General features: G+C 42.5%; 1 protein-coding gene across 10 annotated transcripts in view; it reads right to left on the reverse strand.

Moving 5' to 3' along the window:
* The window catches only part of LOC310848024 (rho GTPase-activating protein 39-like), an 83,121-nt gene that overhangs the window by 18,053 nt on the left and 46,371 nt on the right, over nt 1-18,697 (reverse strand). For all 10 annotated transcript variants that reach the window (XM_083746472.1, XM_083746469.1, XM_083746476.1 and 7 more), the window contains one exon: nt 11,119-11,517. In XM_083746472.1, the coding sequence (XP_083602598.1) occupies nt 11,119-11,517 (399 nt within the window). The remainder of the gene's footprint in view (nt 1-11,118; nt 11,518-18,697) is intronic.

Raw genomic sequence — 18,697 nt, forward strand, 5'->3', positions numbered from 1 at the left:
TTGATTTTAAACATGCACATCTTACTAATGTCAGTAGGCTGGATTCAACTACCCCTTTTCCACTAGCAGAAGCCAGTATAAAGATTCCCACTAGCATAACTGGGCTTTCCTCCCCAAATCCACTCTGGAGGATAGGGAAAACCCACAGAACAGTGCATTTGGTGGGGTGGAGAAGGGCAAACAGAAATGCATGTGCTGACATAATGATTGGCTTAGCGGCACTCCATTGATTTCCACCCACATAATTTGCATATATTCAGAGTTTGCTACAGAGTTTGCTCATTGCTACAGAGGATCTGGCTGCTTTCTCATATTGTAGGATTATTCTTGCTTATGAGAAGGTTTTTTTATGCTGCTCCTCCCAGCATAGTAAATAAATGAGTTCTCTTTCAAATGAGTCTTGGGATTCGATCCAGGTCCATATGCAGTTCCACACTACTAGTATGAACTCCAGAAAATCATGTGTTGTAACAGTCATGCAACTCACCACCAATTTATTTGCCCAGGCAATTAGCACTTGCCCATCTTCTCACCAAATCCAGAGAATTGCATTAAAACCCCCAAATTCCTAAATTGTAGGGATGGCTGTCAACTTGGATGGCTTAAAAGAGGATTAGAAAAATTCATGGTGAATAAGGCTACCATGAAGGATAATGGCTACTGATATGTTTTACCTCCACAGTTGGGGGCAACATGAATACTAGCTTATAGTAATCAAAAGTGACACCAGTGGTGTTGTATGCAGGTTTCTGCTTGAAGGCATCTGGTTAGACATTGTGAAAACAGGATGCTGGACTAGATGTTGCCTTTGTTTTGATCCAACGGCACTCTTATGTTCTTATGAGACAGAAAGAGTAAGAGGAGGACAAAGACTGGCATCTGGATAGATACTTCTGCTGTTATTTTCCAAGTGGAGGAAACAAAACAGCAGTCTCTCTATCTTGTTAAGAATACAGAGTCCAGAGTGACAAGACTAGCATTTCAGGGAAATACAGTGGTACCTTGGGTTAAGTACTTAATTCGTTCCAGAGGTCCGTTCTTAACCTGAAACTGTTCTTAACATGAAGCACCACTTTAGCTAATGGGGCCTCCCGCTGCCGCTGCGCCACCGGAGCATGATTTCTGTTCTCATCCTCAAGCAAAGTTCTTAACCTGAGGTAGTATTTCTGGGTTAGCAGAGTCTGTAACCTGAAGCGTATGTAACCCAAGGTACCACTGTACAATGGAACCTCGTGTTACGTACTGTCCTCTTTGGGAACACTTCGGGTTATGAGCACCCAGTTGTGAACTTTCCCTGGGGATGCGAGTAGATGGGAGGCGCCATTAGCGAAAGCGCACCTTGGGTTATGAACGGTTTGGGCTTAAGAACGGACCTCCGGAATTAATTAAGTTCATAACTGGAGGTACCACTGTACAGCACTGTTGTATGACAGCTGGGGTGGGGACATAATCTGGGCAGGTGAGCAGAGCAGGTTACAGGCAGAACACTTGTTTGCAAATATCAGACGGCATCAACTGAAGCTAATGAACAGTTTCCTTCTATTTCCTATTACCAAACAGTTGCCAATACAAGAACCAGCACGACCAGGAAATGTTTTGCCTATGTGAAAGCTTTATTCCGAATTCATCGGTCCGCAGCATGAAATGCAGTCTGGTTAACCTACAGAATGTTTTCATTTCTGTTTCCAGTTAATTATAGCTTTTGTGTGGTTGCTTAGGCCTCATGGTTCTAGTCTTGAGTTAAGCTACCTGCAATAAGACTCACCACAGATTAACCAAACTATATCATATATACTAGGAGTGAACTCAATTATCCGAGTGCCGTTCCATGGCACCACCCACCCACAAAATATTCCAAAACAGTCCAACAAGGGCGTAGCATGCTCAGTGGTGATGGAATGCTGGCTGGCTGTTGTGGGGGGAGGGAATAGAGTAGTTGGGCAACACTTCACACTGCAACATCTTATTGCAGATTGTACTTGTAAATATGTAACACTAACCCACCCCTAAATCAGTTTTTTTGCCCAACCAAGCAGGGGTCGCTCATACAAAGTTTACTGGAACTTATGCCAGACTCAAAGTGGGTCAAATCTATCTGCATGAAGACTGAGTAATTTAATGAATTAATTGCATCAGTTAGTTAACCAAGTGGTCTTTTGATGAAGCAGCAGAGTTTAAATTTGGTTGAATACCTGGTACATTTTATTATATATTGCTTTTTGTATAAAGTACTGAGGGAACAATTCTTGGAACAAATTTTTGGGAGGTATGTAGAGAGGTCCTTCCATGAGGCTATAAACTTTCCGCTCTGTAGCCAAGACAGACACATTACTGTAAAGACTGCATGTTTTTTAACCCTAGAAAGTGATGATAGGAGAAATTTTTAAAAGGAGAATACTGCGTCTTGCCAGAGGTATTCAGAATTTTAAGTTTGTTACTGTTTTTATTTTATTCAGATTTGTGTAACTTTGATTTATTTGAACATGTTTTAAAATAGGGGACACTTTTTCATGGTAAACACTGATTTGCCTGTGAATTTTAGAATCTTACATTTGTTTATGTTGTACAATATATATATTTTATTTGGAACTCTCTCAGTTTTGTTTACCTTGACTTGTGTTACTTCCATATTGCTATGTACTTCTCTTTGTTAAACCCTCTTGCTTTGTGATGGTCTGATGGCAAATGAATCGAAGTGGCAGTGGCAGAGAGAGTTGGGTAGTTAGAACAAATGGTCAGGAAACCCAAGGAATTTAATCCCCAGTTCTGCTCTTCAGAAGAATTAGTAGCAATCACAACAGAGAACAGTTAATTTGATGACTCCCCAAAATTATTTTTAGCTTGTCTTCAGAAAAGGAAATATTTTTAAATTAACAACAAAGAAACAAAGGGAAACACACAGGGCTGCATCCTGCATATGATAGGATACAAGTGAGCAAAATATCCTTAGTATAAACTGGCATGGAAAATACGACTACACCAAGTTTGCTCAGGAAAAGCTTATGGAGAGGCAAGAGTCACTGTTTCCACAAAAAAACCCAAAGTTGTAACTCAAAAGCATATTTACCAATGGCTCAAAATACATTTGAAGAACACAAAGTTGAGAAAGATCTAGTATAATCACACTTATAATCTAACTAGACTTGACACATCTCTCCCCACTTCCCTCAACAAAGATTTATGACTGAATTTTATTAGCATTTAGAACAGCCATGCTGGATGCCATCTTGAATTTTCAGCAGAATCTCACCATGCTCAAGATTTGCACAGAGAAATAGTAAAACCTAAAAGGTGGGTGAACCATTGCTGGGTGAGAGAGATTCTGTCACAACATCTCCACAAACTGTCACCTGAATACTCTCATTGCACAAACAGGCGCTGTTCACTTAATACACAAACTAGTCCTCAGGAAAAAACCTTGAATGTGGATTAAGTCCAGTCATTTTGGATACTGATGGTGAAGCGCAATATAAACTACTACAGCAAATAAGTATAAAACAAACTGGGCTGTATCAAGTGAAGGCATTGCACTCACAAAACTTCTGCACATGCAATCAAACTTTCCCTTCCTCTCCTCCGCTTCCCTAAATCTGCTCTTGGGGTCCTTCTAACCCTCCAGAGCAGATCTGAGGGGCACACAGGGAAAGGAGAAGTAGGGAAAGTTTAATCGGAAGTCATTTTTCAAGTGCAATATTTCATTGGCTTCAACCCATTACATCTGACACAGCCATACTGTTGATTATGATTTTTTAAAAACAACTTTAGAGTGTATATTTTACAGTGGTACCTCAGGTTACAGATGCTTCAGGTTACAGACACTTCAGTTACAGGTTACAGACTCCGCTAACCCAGAAATAGTACCTCGGGTTAAGAACTTTGCTTCAGGATGAGAACAGAAATCGTGCAGCAGTGGCGCAGCGACAGCAGCAGGAGGCCCCATGAGCTAAAGTGGTGCTTCAGGTTAAGAACAGCTTCAGGTTAAGAACAGACCTCCAGAACAAATTAAGTTCTTAACCCGAGGTACCACTGTACACAGCTGGAACATTTGAGGACTGGGAGCCTCCTAACATTTCTGCTCCCACAGTTCCTCCTTCATCTACCATCAAAGCCTAAGGCTGTGAGGAAAGATAGCAATATAGCAGTAGCAGCAGCCACCGCCCAATGAGGAGGCCTTGGCCTGTGAGGGACTAATTAATACCTGGTTGCTTCAACAGTCAGTTCTAGGCCAGGAGTTGCAGCTGCAGAGTGCCACGTTGCAACAACAGAAAACTGGTGGGGGAGGGAGGGAGATTTCTATACACCTTTGCTCAGCTCTAGAAAACACTGTTCCATTGCCCTTTTTATTGTGTTTTAAATATATTCTAAGCTGCCTCGAGAACTTCAGCTATCCGCCTTGGTAGCTCAGTTGGTAGAGCAAAAGACTCTAAGGAGCAGTAGAAGTACTTCAGAAGGCAGGCAATGTCAGGATTCCCCCCACCCCACCCCGACATCTTCGGACAAGGGCATTTCCCAAGTGCAACCCTGTGAATTAACATACTACTTTGTAATGGCAAAGCTACAGCACTGTTGGTGCAAAAGACTGGCCTTAAAAAAATTAAAAAAACACCGCACAAGTGTGCAAAAGTCAAGATTACGCCCTAAGAAATGAATGCAGCTTGTGCAAAGCCTGCTATTTCACCTCTCTATTTTAAGCACCACTTTCTTCCTCCTCTATGAAAGCTGGTCTCAAGGCAAGCTCTTCCACCTGCCACGTTGTTGAAACCTGAGAACTCTTCATGTAAGAGACTGATAGGTTAGAACAGATGCGTCTCAATACCACCAGGGGGAAAGGCTGCCAGCTTGCATAATTCTTTTAGGCTTTGCCAGCTTTCGTTTAGAAAAATAGCCTCATAGGTGCCAACTCTATACGTGTGTCAAAAATGCAAAAGGGCTTGCATTCTGCACAGTTTTCAACAGGTGTTATATCCTTTTTGTGCAGTTGTCTTTGTCTATATCAGACGATTAAAAAAGTCATAGGCAGCTGTTCATATGGGATTATGTGAACTTATGGCTTTATAATATTTTGTCTGCACTTCTGTCTCAGTTCTGCCTCACTGAAATTCTGTGTCATCAGATTTGTTTTATTTTTCTTCAAGCAGCAGACCCTAGTATTCTCTGGCTCATGCAATAGCTGGGAGATTTAAGAGGGGCCCTGCTAACTAATCCAAATCTGCCATGGAGCAGGGAAGAAGATTTTTAAAGAGACAGAAATCTATTGGGAAAGAAGGTGAGAAATGGAGTTTAGCTGTTAGGTTTGGGATCCAAAGACAAAGGGGGAATAAGAGAAGTGCTCTCACTACCTGAAAAACTCTCAGCTTCATACACAAAAGATACACAAATTAACAGTTGGAAGAAGAGCAATCAGTAGCAAAAGCTCACCTTATTGCTCCGAAACACCCGCTCAGAACATGGGAGAAATATCACCATGGAAATGATTAACCTTGTAGACTTAGTTTTAGCAAACAAACCCTTTTTTCAAATACAATCATATGTCTGACTTCAACTGGGTTGCCAGTCAGTGAATGTAATACCCTTTTTATGAGGACCAGCCAAGGTTTCAAAATGCAGCTTGCAAAGCCTTCTTTTTGTGTGTGTGTCTATCATGTGCATCTTTATTGGAACTGTTTATTTTAAAGTCAGTGTACAGTTTTCACCCCCATTGTATTCCCGTATACATACTGGCACCAAATTTGGGTAAGGACTCCCCCAGCTCTGGGAGGGGGAAGCGGGGTACACTGTAAGCCTTCACATCTAGAGATTAGGAAGAAGATAAACCTACACAGCCCATTTCTATTTCATTGTTGGTTTTTTGCATGGCCAAAAGTAAACAAAAACCGGAAGAAGACAAAGTTTTTTGTTTTGTTTTAAGGCGCAAGATACAGAAAAGACACTTGTTGGATTATATTTGGGAAGGGGGAGGTTTCTAAGCTTGCAAAGCTTTTGATTTTCATAGAGATATTTATCAGGCTGAGGTTAATGTTGTATTTAGATTTGAGCATAATGAATGTCAGGGACAGACACAGACTGGTTTTTGTATTTTCAAAAGGAGCCATGTCCATTTCTGCTTAGTCCCAGTGGGCTTTGTGCGACTTTAGCAGACGGACTAGTCTTAACTTAATCATATCTGTGAATACTTCCACCATTCTAAATATGGCGTTTCTTCCCAATTATCTTCCATAGTAGCATTTTAAGTGATTACATAACTATATGATCATCTTTTTTAAGGTAGGGAGAGTATTTACTTTGCCACTGTCCCTTGGAAAAAATCATACAAATGCCTATGTGCTCAGTAGATGTGATCCCAAGGCTGAAAACATGGTTTTAAAGGTGTCAATTTCTTTCCGAAAACAGTGTTTTCGGGTGAGTGTGCTTTGAAAAAGCCCAGTTCCCACTGAGCTCCCCATAGGTGTGGATGGAATCAACTTTTTTTCAAGCACAATCTACACTTCATTTTGCACAGTTCCATGTTCAAAGAGCAGGCAGGGCTGGACTATTAGGCTAATAAGGCCATTATATCTTGTAATTCCTCAATTTTCCATTTGAGACCTTGGGCCTGTCACTCTTAGGGAAATCCACGTATGCCATCTTGGACCCAGGGAAGAATAAATAAGGCATTTTTTAAAAATTGAAGACTCAGTAAGCATTTTAAAGTGTTATGTGTGGAAATGGGCTATAGTAGTCTAATCTTCAAAGTCTAACACACATAGCAGAAGTATCATGTGTTGTGGATTGATATCCTGAAGCAGTTTCATTTGGGAGATTTGCCTCTCTCTCCCCCCCCCCCCCAATATACCAAACACATGCATAATGCTCAAATCCCTTTTTTGGGGACATGTTGATTTGCTGAAGTACCAGCAGTGAAGAAAGTCTATTTGGCTGGACCCTCTTATTATAGAATCCAATGTGAGAGAATGGTATAATCCTCTTAGCAAAACATTCACAAAGGTGAGTGGGGTTGAAGGTGTGGTGCAGTCCAAACAAACCAGGGTTAAGCCAGGAAAACTCACTTTAGGTTCGAAACATGATCTAAAAGCAAGGTTAGGCAATAGTCCAAGGTCATTGCCACAGGGATCCCAGGCAAGGTGCAGCTCGGCAAGGAGGGGAGAATGGGTTTGGGACCAAAGAGCCAGAAATCTCCATTGTTTCCAGCAACTGAAAGGCAACTCAAGAGGATTCTCGGGACTGGTTCCAGGGGACCTTGTCTGATCCTCTAAGTCCTTGACCTGCAAGGTGGCTAGGTTGTCCTCTGACGATTCTGTTTGACGCCATGTCAGAGCTAAGCATGACAGAACGTTTCCCAAATGTCACAACTGCTTTTGGGTACTAACGGTAAAATGTTCCTTCTCTTTTATAAAATGGGTAAAGAATGTCTTCTGATCCGTCATGAAAAGCCTTTCACAGCTTTGTCCCTCTTGGTCACCGGCAGTGAATTTATCAGATTTCTGAACTATTATTACATCACTCGTGATTTTGTCATAGCCAAGGCCAGGAGAAACACCTGGCAATTGGTATTCAGTTGCATATTGTCTCTGAACATGGAGGTTCTGGTTAGCTAGCAGGGCTAACTGTCCTTGATAGAACTATATAACTTTGATTAAAATCACTGGGTGGCATTCAAATAATAGTCACACCAGCACAAAGATTAGTGCTAATGCAATGGGATTCCCCTGCTTTCCTTTCCCCCATGTGAGCTCTGTGCTGTCCCCAGATCTGCTCCCATGCATTGGGTGAAGTCCCAGAACATATTTTAGGGAGCACATGGGGGCAGTACATTCCATTGCACAAGGAGAAATCCTTGCACTGACAGAACATTTTGCTCAGTGCTATGTTGAACAGAACCTATTGTCCCCTTGTGTTGGTCTGTACTCGGGACAAATTCCTTCATTGTTGCCTTACGTGATCCCCTCTCTTGCCTGCATAAAACAACAAATTTCATTTCAGGAGGCACAGAGAAAGGAATAAATCCTGATTGACCTTTAGCAAGGCCTTTAGATTAAGGATGCAAGGTCTGTAGCTTTCTTTACATGTAAAACTTCAGAACAAATAGGATTCACATACTGTGAATATTATCTTACTGGTAACAGAAAAACTAATCATCAATAAAATACTCTTTATATATAATTAACCTGAGCTCTACATTATAAACATTAAAGTGCATGCTGGTTGTGCAATGATACTTGTAATAAAGATTTTTTGTCTATATATGCCCTATAGTAGAGTTAAAAATTGTGACAACGGGGGAAGGTTTAAATATTGCTTAAAACTGGAGTAGATAGTGCTAGGGAAACACCCTTGGTTAGAAGCAACAAACTTGTTTTCTTACAATGCAGTGTAACTTGCTACCAAAACGCACACAGGCAGCTGGCCAAGTCTGCGCAAGAAATGAATTCCATGATTTTTGGGCTGACTTATTGGGGGACAGAAAACTGTGAGCTACCTAAACAAATGAAATGCCACTTTTGAGTTTCTTCAGCAAGTTGTTGACAAGTTTAAGCACTACAACTTCAAGCACGGCTCTCAGTGCCTCCAGCACAACACTCCAGCAAGGCTTAGCCAGCAAAAGAAAGAATGGGCTGACAGCTGCAGCCTGAAGAAAGGATTTTGCCATTCCAAGTCCTGGCCAAAATCTGGAAACTCTGCTTACGGAATGTGATCTCACTTTTCAGAGAGTTACAGCTTTGTCAATCCACCAGAATGGAGGACAGAATAGGTTCAGATTAGAAACCATATACTTAGGGTGTGGGGACAAGACAACAGGGATGTCTGCTGCCTTTATGCCCTGCTTATGAATCATTGAGCTGGATTCACCTGGAAACAAAATACTGGACTCTACATTTTTGGGGGACTTTCCATAGGGGCAGTAGCTAAAAAAATTACTTGCTGAGTCCATTCTAAACACCTCACAAGGGCTTCAGGTACCAGTGTTCACAGGAAGAATAAAGGGAAGTTAATTATTCAATTTTTTGGCCTCATAATTAGCACTCAGGAAATAAGATCTGTCTGGGTAAAACCTGGACTGGGGCGTCTTATCCACAGAGGCTAGTGGCGCAGGGCACCAAGTTCTGAAGGGTGCCAAGGAAGAGGCGGAGGCTGGATGTGGTGCCTCCCGACATCAGCTCGCTGCCCTCACCTGCCTCCGCCATGCCGCGCCAAAGCAGTGCCGCGCCCAGAGCCTCCACCTGCCATGGCCAGCACAGCACATATCAGCCAGCTGAGCTGGGAGCCACTGCGTCCAGCCTCTGCCTCTTCCCCGCCGGAGGAGCTCCAGGTGCTGCCCGCCTCCTCCAGCCCCGCAAAGCTGGGCGCGTTGCCGGCAGCGCTGTCCTCCCTATAAAAGGTCAGCAACTCTGGGAAATGGGGGGGGGGCGTGGAGGGATCTTTGCACCACGGGGCCCCATATGCTTAAGACGGCCCTGTTTGAGTAAAATAGCACATGGCATATTTTCACATTTCTGGCCGTTCTGCACATGTGCCTAGTGCTCTGTTCTCCATCAAATGATTTAGTGGACTTTGAAGGCAATGAATGCAATTGTCATAGGCAGTTGGAAAGAGGCTTGGATTGCATTCCAGGACATGATACTACCAAAATACTAGTGCCAGTTTATTATGTCTGAACTGACTGTAAGCCAAATGAGTTCATCTAATCCTTATCCAGAAAGTAAGATGACTAAAAAGCTTTCAATATCAGCAAAATCAAAAATAACTTCCAAGTTGCTTTTGTGTTCACAGAAATCTTACAAAATAGAGAAGAGAGGACAAATGAAACACAAACAACAATCAATAACAACACACAACAGACTAGAAATATTTTGAAAACATTTCATGACGATTTCTGCAACTGCCCCAAGTTTTTCTAGACATAATTATTTTTACAAAATGATATTATTAAGTTTATTCTCTGCTCTGAATCACAATCCTTCACAGATATATTAACTTGTAAAAGCATAGATCACCCACTCTCAGTTTAAAGCTGCAATCCTACACACGTAACTGTAACCAAGCCCTGTCAAACACAATGGGGTTTACCTCGGAGCAAACCTGAGTAAAATTCCTTTACCATGCAAAGGAATGTGTTACATATCTCATGCCAACCTACAGCCTTTACCCGTTCTTCACACAACCATGCTAATCTCATGAAGAACAGAACGGGGGGGGGGGGGGAACGCTCATTAATGTTAATGCATAAGAGATTACGGTATTTCAAGTCCTTTCTCTCAAATTCAAAAACAAAAGCCTAGTTAAGCAACTGAACTTCAACCTTTGCAGTTGCTCTCCAACTCTGTCTTTCCCATGCAAGCTACGTTCAGCAAAATTTCCTTCAAGTAATGGTTTACTGACTATTGCTTATTACATTCGTATTTTACCACTTCCCCAAGGAGACCATTTCATGTCCCAATATCACCCTGACTGGGTGATTTTTTATAATAATAATAATAATAATAATAATAATAATAATAATAATAATAATAATATATTTATACTCCACCCATCTGGCTGGGTTTCCCCAGCCACTCTGGGCAGCTTCCATCACAATATTAAAATACAGTAATGCCTCAAACATTAAAAGCTTCCCTAAACAGGGCTGCCTTCAGAAAGGCTGGTAGTTGTTGTTCTCTTTGACCTCTGGTGGGAGGGCGTTCCACAGGGCGGGCGCCACTACCGAGAAGGCCCTTTGCCTGGTTCCCTGTAACTTGGCTTCTCGTAGTGAGGGAACTACCAGAAGGCTCTTGGCACTGGACCTCAGTGTCCGGGTAGAACAAATGGGGTGGAGACGCTCCTTCAGATATACTGGACTGAGGTCTCCTTAGTCCAGCTCAAACACCCTGATTCACACAGCATTCAAAAGTTCTTACAATGAGATTTACTGAGATTGTTTTATATACCCTTGAGTCCAGTTACTTTTTCTCAAAAATCTTTCTCAAGGGGCACTTCCTGAGTAGGACAGATAACTTCAACTTGCCTTTTTTCCATAGTCAGCAACCAGATCACCTTAGGGCTATCTCTGTCCTATGACTTTTTCTAGAAGCTGGAATGTGGATGAGCCCCTTTAATTAGTTATACAAAAGAGAATACTGTTACCTTCCAGTCTCTGGTCTCTTCTCCAGGCTGTTGTCCTCTTTACCCTTCTCCATCTCCTGCAAGAGAGCCATCTGAACAGGAGTGCTTCGCCCATCACTACTTGTGCTGCCCCTGTGCTGGGATGTCCTGAAGTCAGACTTGGAATTGCGTTTCATGGCTTGGAGCTGAGCCAGTGGCACAATGTCACAACCCTGTGGCCTATGCCACACTGTCTGCTGTGTGATGGCATTGTAGTAGTAGAAACGGTTGTTGTTTTGGTCAAAGAGCTCCCACCACTGGTTCTCATCTGACTGACGAACTCTGAGGTTGGACGGTGGCTCCCAGCCACACTCGCCGGTTGTCAAGTTGACATACATTCTCTCTCGAGAACGGGGCTCGATGATCTCCACCCAATCTGAGCTGAAATAGCAAAAGAAAAAGGCAATGTTGGTTGGAGCCAAGACACAATATAATCTTGTCCAGCGAGGCAAATGGCTGCTTAGGCGGTCTTACGGGCTCATGGCCACAGCGTAATAACCAATTGATTGTAGAGCCTGAGTCAAACCTACATCTAACAATGATTACACAGACAACCTACCATGTTTAAAACATGGATTTGCCAGCCTTGTGCAAAACATAGTTTAGCCGCATCAGATTCCTGGTAAAATATTTGTTAATATGTCCAATCCCAACCTGCAAATTGCATATTTGTAGCCACATGAAGTACAACAGACAGAATTTCACACGATAAGCAATTTGTATGAAGTGGCTTCCCATGTGGTTTAGAACATGATGGCAAGTTACATACAAAGTAATTTAAACAAAGTGCTTGCCACATAGGGAGTTTCTACCACATGGCTATATTTTAGACGCAACCCCCCCCACCGCTACAATCTGCGAGCATGACAGAAAAAGCACATTGTTCTACCTTATAGGGGTTTTTCTTTTGTAAGAAGAAATAAAGGATAGCAACACATTTTGTACTCCAAAATGTTTTAAAGTATTAATAACTTGCAAGCTCAACTATTAAATCTAATTCAAAAAAGCAATGCAAACTTATTATTCTCCACCATGGACTCCTTTAAGCTCAACATTTAGACAGAATAAACTGTATTTGTTGAGATGATGGGGGCTCAGGCAGAGTTAGCAGTAAATTGTACCAGTCCCTCACCCTGGGGAAGGGGGCAATGCTATGGGAATTAATGCCTGGGAGCCTTTAAATACCAAAGCATTGTTCTCACAAGTGTAAACAACAGTGGCTCCAACTTTGTCTGATCTGAATGCTACTGCTTTGTCAGGGAAATTCTTAGTACGCTCAGATTCCACTTTGTAATATTCAGCATGCCACAGAAAAATGTCCCCATTGAAAATCTGTATGCAGGGCCTCTGTAATGAAAGCAACTTTACAACAGACCAAGAAATCGCTACAAAAATGTGCTGCATAATTACGCACACAGCTGTGGAAGTCATTAACAAACGTTCTGTCTGCATTAAGCCATTTGCAGCTTCTCACATTTCCTTAATCTTTTCATTTATGTAAATGGGGAACCTCTGGCCCACCGGTTCCCTCAATCTAGCAAGCCAGGCCCATGTCAGTGGCCCTTACCCACCTGTCAGTCATCCCACATCATCTCTTAAACAGGCATAGGGATCTCAGTGCTGTGAATTCAGCACTCCCTCTGGGAGTGAATGTTTGAGTGTGTGTGCCTGCATGGCTTGGTCTGTGAGAGGATATGTAATAATGTGTCTACTGCATGTGTGCTTATGACAAGGGAAGGGGCAGAGGTATATGATATGATATATTTATTTATGCATGCTTTGCTTCATTCAGAAGATCAGTCAAATCAAATTTCATTTTTCTTTACGTTTTGTCTATCTTCCTCTGACCAACTCTCCATTCTAAGGCAATATCCTAACCCTTGGATCTTAACATCAGACTTCAAAATACATAATAAAACCTGAATGCACATTGTTGTATTTTCTGAAATGTCAGCAGGAACTTCAAGACTTGTGCTTTTGAGAACCTATATGGTGTCCCATTTGGCTTCTAGGCTTAATTCTTCACATCCTACAAATGTGCCCATTTCACTATGTCTACCAGTAACTTGTATGCAATTCTAATCTTTGAGCAGGATCCCTATGCCAGGATCTCAGTGTGGATTAGGGGGCCTGCACCTGCAATTTACTTTGGAGAGCAGTGAGTGGCATTTCCACCTTCAACACAAATTGCAGGCTTATGTGTATGTGAATGGGTGGGTGGGTGGTGTGCAAGTGAGTGAGTAAGAAAGAAATGGAGTGGGGTTGCCCCATTCACTTTTGGCTGCAGCCCTCCCCACCACTGGCATGGGGGGGGGGCAGAAACATTTCTCACCCCAGCTCTAGGGCTGCTAAAGCTATGTATGTTTTAAAGGGCGCCCTCAACTGCAGAGGGGTGAACTATTCTACACAAACAGAACTTAAATAAACATAGTTCAGGAGTTTATGCCAATTGTTTTCAAATCTCAATGTTCAAACAAAATCAAAATGTTTAGGCTGAACGCACAAACCATGATTGTTCATGATTTCTAAACCCAGTCTTTTAGCCTGAAATTTTGCTTTTAAGCATGTATGGAATACTGTTGTCCTTCACAACCATGAAGGATATAAAACTTCTTCAAAAAGGTTTGTAAGGGTTGAGAGCTACTAAAATTACAAGAACTGGCAATCATGGTTGAGTTTGCCTGTGGAATGTGTTTAACAATATGCCTGCAGTTATAAAATCCGCACACTAGGTGTCCTTGGAATAAAAGGGAGTTGTTTTTGGTCAAGAGTTTCCCTTTCATTGGTGGAAACCTTTGTTTTTCAGTAAGTACCTGATATTATACAGACAACAAATGCCCTACAAATCAACAAGAGAAGTCAGATACAGCCTAGAAATAAAATATCCTATACAAAATTAGGAATTCCTATAGCATAGATCACCCAAAGATTTAGAGTCAGGCAAACAAGGAACTGGGAGCTGGAGACATAGCTCAGGCTCACTCTTAGATGATATTTTATTTCCTATACAGTAATCGACAGTGCCATGCATCCTTCCACCATTTTTGTGAATAGAAACTTAACAACCTTTTCTGACAACCAGAGCTAACCACAAGCTATTCTGTTGCAAGTGCAACTCAGCAGATGTTCCACCTCAAATAAGCAGTGATGGTCTCTCTGACCAAGTCCCCTAGTGATTTGCTACCATGTGAAAGCGCTAGCAGCACTATTGCTGAATGCCCATGAACTGAAACAACATTGAAGTAAACAAAACAAAAAAAATTCCTTCCAGTAGCACCTTAAAGACCAACTGACTTAGTTGGTCTTTAAGGTGCTACTGGAAGGAATTTTTTTTGTTTTGACTATGGCAGACCAACACGGCTACCTATCTGTAATTGAAGTAAACAGAACACCAGTGGCTCTGTGGAGTACTGCCTCCTTTATAATGTCAGAGAGAAAGCAGTAGATCAATGCCGGCATCATTCAAATACTGTTGAGAGTTAAATTCAGGATTAAGCACCGTTTGCGTATACTACATCTTGAGGAGGCCAGCTGAATCCAGTGGGCAACTGAAGTTCCAGGGACAATCATGCACACTTCTTTTCTATTTGCTGAGGCTGGAACCAGACGTCATTTGGGCAAATGCATGGTTTCAACCACCTCCCAAATTGGATGAGACCATTTAAAATGTGGAGATGATTGGCAGGTGGGAGGAGCAAATGCTTTATGCCTCCTATGCCAATGCTTGCAAACCCCACCCACCCCACCTCAGGTGCCATTTTGCTAGCTGAATTAACTTACAATTTTGGAGCTTGGCTGGGGGGGGGGGGCGACCAAACTTTTAAGTATTGTGAGTGGGGGAAGAGTTAAATACTCCCTTCCATTCACCAATTTTCTGTTCTGCAAATGCCATATCCAACTCTCACATTAACTGCAGGGGCAAATCCAGTGTTGGGAACCAGTGATTTCCTCTGTAACGTCTAATTACTGTAGTTCCAACTCGAGCATGATTCTTTACCATCCTTTCCCTTGTCTCAACTACTCTTTCCCCTCACTGCTATGCTATCTTTCTTATTTCTTTCCATAGGAGTCCATTTTTTATTCAACAAAGTAGATCAGGTAAGTGACTAACTACAAAAGCCTGAACTAGACTGTGATTTAGTAAAGGTGCTCAAGTTACATGGGTAAAGAGCAACATGCATGCATCACTCCAAAAACCCAAGGCAGGCATGATAATTTTGGATATTAGGACAAAGCAAGTTATATCAAGAACCATTCAAAGCTGCCTCTTTTATTGAAAATATCTGCTAGCTTTGCAGAAGGATGCAAATGCAACATGCTGGCTAATAAAAGGTAAAGGTACCCCTGCCCGTACGGGCCAGTCGTGTCCGACTCTAGGGTTGTGCGCCCATCTCACTTAAGAGGCCGGGGGCCAGCGCTGTCCAGAGACACTTCCGGGTCACGTGGCCAGCGTGACGAAGCTGCTCTGGCGAGCCGGCACCAGCGCAGCACACGGAAACGCCGTTTACCTTCCTGCTATAAAGTGGTACCTATTTATCTACTTGCACTTAGGGGTGCTTTCGAACTGCTAGGTGGGCAGGAGCTGGGACCGAAAGACGGGAGCTCACCCCGCCACGGGGATTCGAACCGCTGACCATACGATCGGCAAGTCCTAGGCACTGAGGTTAGTAAATATATAATTGGTATGATGTCATTCAAAATGTACGAATAAGGCACTTCAAAACAATATATATATCATACAACACATCTCACAAAATATACAAGTAACTGCAAGTTATTATATGTATCAGAGTCAAACAAAGATTCAACCAACCAATGAATAGCAAGGAACGCCAAACTGTCTCTCAGAGGAAGACGTCTCACAAAATTCTCAAAGGAAGACGTCTCTCCAAAGTCTCAAAAGGACAGTGCATCCGGAATAGTTCAACTGTTTCGGAATAAAGTCTTCATCAGCGAATAATTATCAATGAAATATACATAATTATTCAGTGAGCACTGATCCACCAGTATGATCTTCACTAGTATGTATATATTCGTATATTTTGAATGATATCATACCGATTATATATTTACCAAAAGTTATTAGCCAGCGTGTTGCGTTTGCATTTTTGTAGATTGTCACATTTTGCAACACAGGGTTTGGGTTTGTTCAGCTTTGCAGAAGGAGGCAGAAAAGGAACCAAATTCAATTTCAGTAAACAGAAAGTCACAAATCTGAGGTACAGACATTGGGAGCAAACAGTTAACATTATAGTCCACCAGTTGCTTGAAGCACCCTTACTGCCAGGAAGAGCTAGTAGCCTCAGTCTATGCAGCTGCCCCAAAAGGAGGTGACCCAGTCCCGGGGTCAAAAATATCTAGTGCTACCTGGCCTTGGTTGCTGGGTAGTTCACTTCCAATGGGGACAAACACTATTTCCCCATCTAGCTACTACAGAACTTTTAAAGAGCGGCAGATGGAGCACAGTCACTTCTGCCTTCTTATTTAAACAAAAATCTTATATTTAATGTAAATTGCTCAGGAGGCCAACCCTTGGGCAGAAAGGTGGGATAGAAATATTGTTAATAAATGCATACTATCATGTCAATAAAACTATTCCGAATAAAGATTTGTTCTCCTGCTAGAAACAATTTGCATATTATGTTCATGAACCTGTATCATTTAAAGTGACCTTATCTATGGTCTTCTCCCCCCCCCCCCCCCGCTTAATTTATAATCTTCTAAAACCTTATTTGGTGAAAACTATGGATACATAGTCTGATTGATACAAGAAGCCTGGAGAATGAGTAACTTTGCAAAGAGAAAGTGCAATCGTTTGACTGAGTGTAGTGACTCAGAAAGGGGAAGCCTTAATGTACGGAATAACCCAGATGTGCTTAAAAGAAAACCAACTGATCTAAGGGCTATTAATATCCTTGCAATGAGCTCTCTTCTCTCCCCCTCCCCCACCTGCTCCAGGACTAGAGCCTGTATGAACAAGAAATAAATCAGCCAAGTTCTCTGTGGGATAGATAATCACATCATGTAGCAATGACCAGGCACCAGGTCTAATGCTTTGCCTATAAAGTGGTTAGTGAGTCTGTGAGTGTTATTTCCTGCACTGTCATCTCCAGCTTTCTTTGTCACACTTTTGGCATTTAACATCATTCTGAAGATGCTAGAATGGTCCACAAAAAAGGAATGAGAGAACTGGAACAGACACTGCCCTACTTAAAAGATTCCTAGCAGATGCCTATCCAACCTTTTATTGCTGGCTTGTAGATTTTACAGTTTCCGCAACCCATTTATTTACAGGTCTCAAATTGCAATGCACAGCTGGATTAAGAATAAATATTGGGCAATTTGCTATTCTCCTGCATTGTTGTTGTTTATTTGTTGCCTGTCCTTCACCCTAAGGTCCCAGGATGGATGGGTTACAACATTAAAACACAATTTTAGAAACGGTTTTAAACAACTTACAATCACAAAAATAAGGTGGGTCCGAAAAATAAGTGTCAAAAAGCCAGGGCAAAGAGGTGAATAACTATGGTGAGCCCTTGACTGGTGAACTCCACATATTCCTCTCCCACCAGGGAGACAGTATATGAATATCCTGCCACAGCTGCTGCAAGCTCAACGCACACCCTCTTCTAGACTTCATACACTGCTGAGGTTGGGAGGAGCTACAGCCTCACCACCTCCACAGTAAAGCAAAGCAGGCAGTGAGCTGGTTCACACATAAGGCTGAACAATAGTTTGAAATAAATTATGGTTTAATAAGCATTTGCTTCATCCTTACTCCTGACTGTGCTGCATGGCAGAGGAAACACACCGGGAGCAAGTCAGCGTCTGTCTTGCCTGTTCTGTCTGAAACCGGACTCATGGTTTGTTTCTCTCCAAACAAACCACAAGAAGCCACAATTTCTCATTGGTTTATTTGGAGGAAACAAATCACGAACCTGCAAAGACCTGGGTTCACATTTAATGCAAACTGAATGCCAAGTCAGACTGTGGCTTGCTCCGGTCCAGCGGCTTGTGTGAACCAGGCGAGGGGCATGTGCACCGGATGGGGGGACCTCTGCCCAGCCCTTGCCACTGATGCTGCCGGAGCAACTCTACCCCAACCAGAGGAAAGCATGGCCGCACTGAACTGCCTGCCCACCCATGCATTGGGGAACCTGACTGGCCGACGAGACCCTTGGCGGATGGAGGAGCACCCAGGTGAGGGCGCCTGGTTCATGCCCTCAGAAATTTGTGCACCCAGGGCCCTCTGGCACACACACCTCCACATGACACCCCCTCCAGTCTTCTTCCCTCCCTGCACGGCACAGTCAAGAGCAAGGAAGGCACAAAGCACTTGTGTTCATTAAACCATACTGCATTTTAAAGTATAGTTTAATGCTGCCTGTGAGAGGCTGCCCCCTAAATAACTATGTGCAAGGCTGTTCTATCTACTATTAATCCTCCTCAGATGGTTTAGTGAATAATTGGTTCTCACTCCAGCCTGAGGATGTCACACTTTTCAATGAAGGTGGACTTTACAATTGGGACAGAGCCGCTGTTCCTTCACAGGGCTCAGTTT

This window comes from Podarcis gaigeae (genome assembly GCF_964106915.1).
Source record: "Podarcis gaigeae genome assembly, chromosome: 6".
NCBI classification, from domain to species: Eukaryota; Metazoa; Chordata; class Lepidosauria; order Squamata; family Lacertidae; genus Podarcis; species Podarcis gaigeae.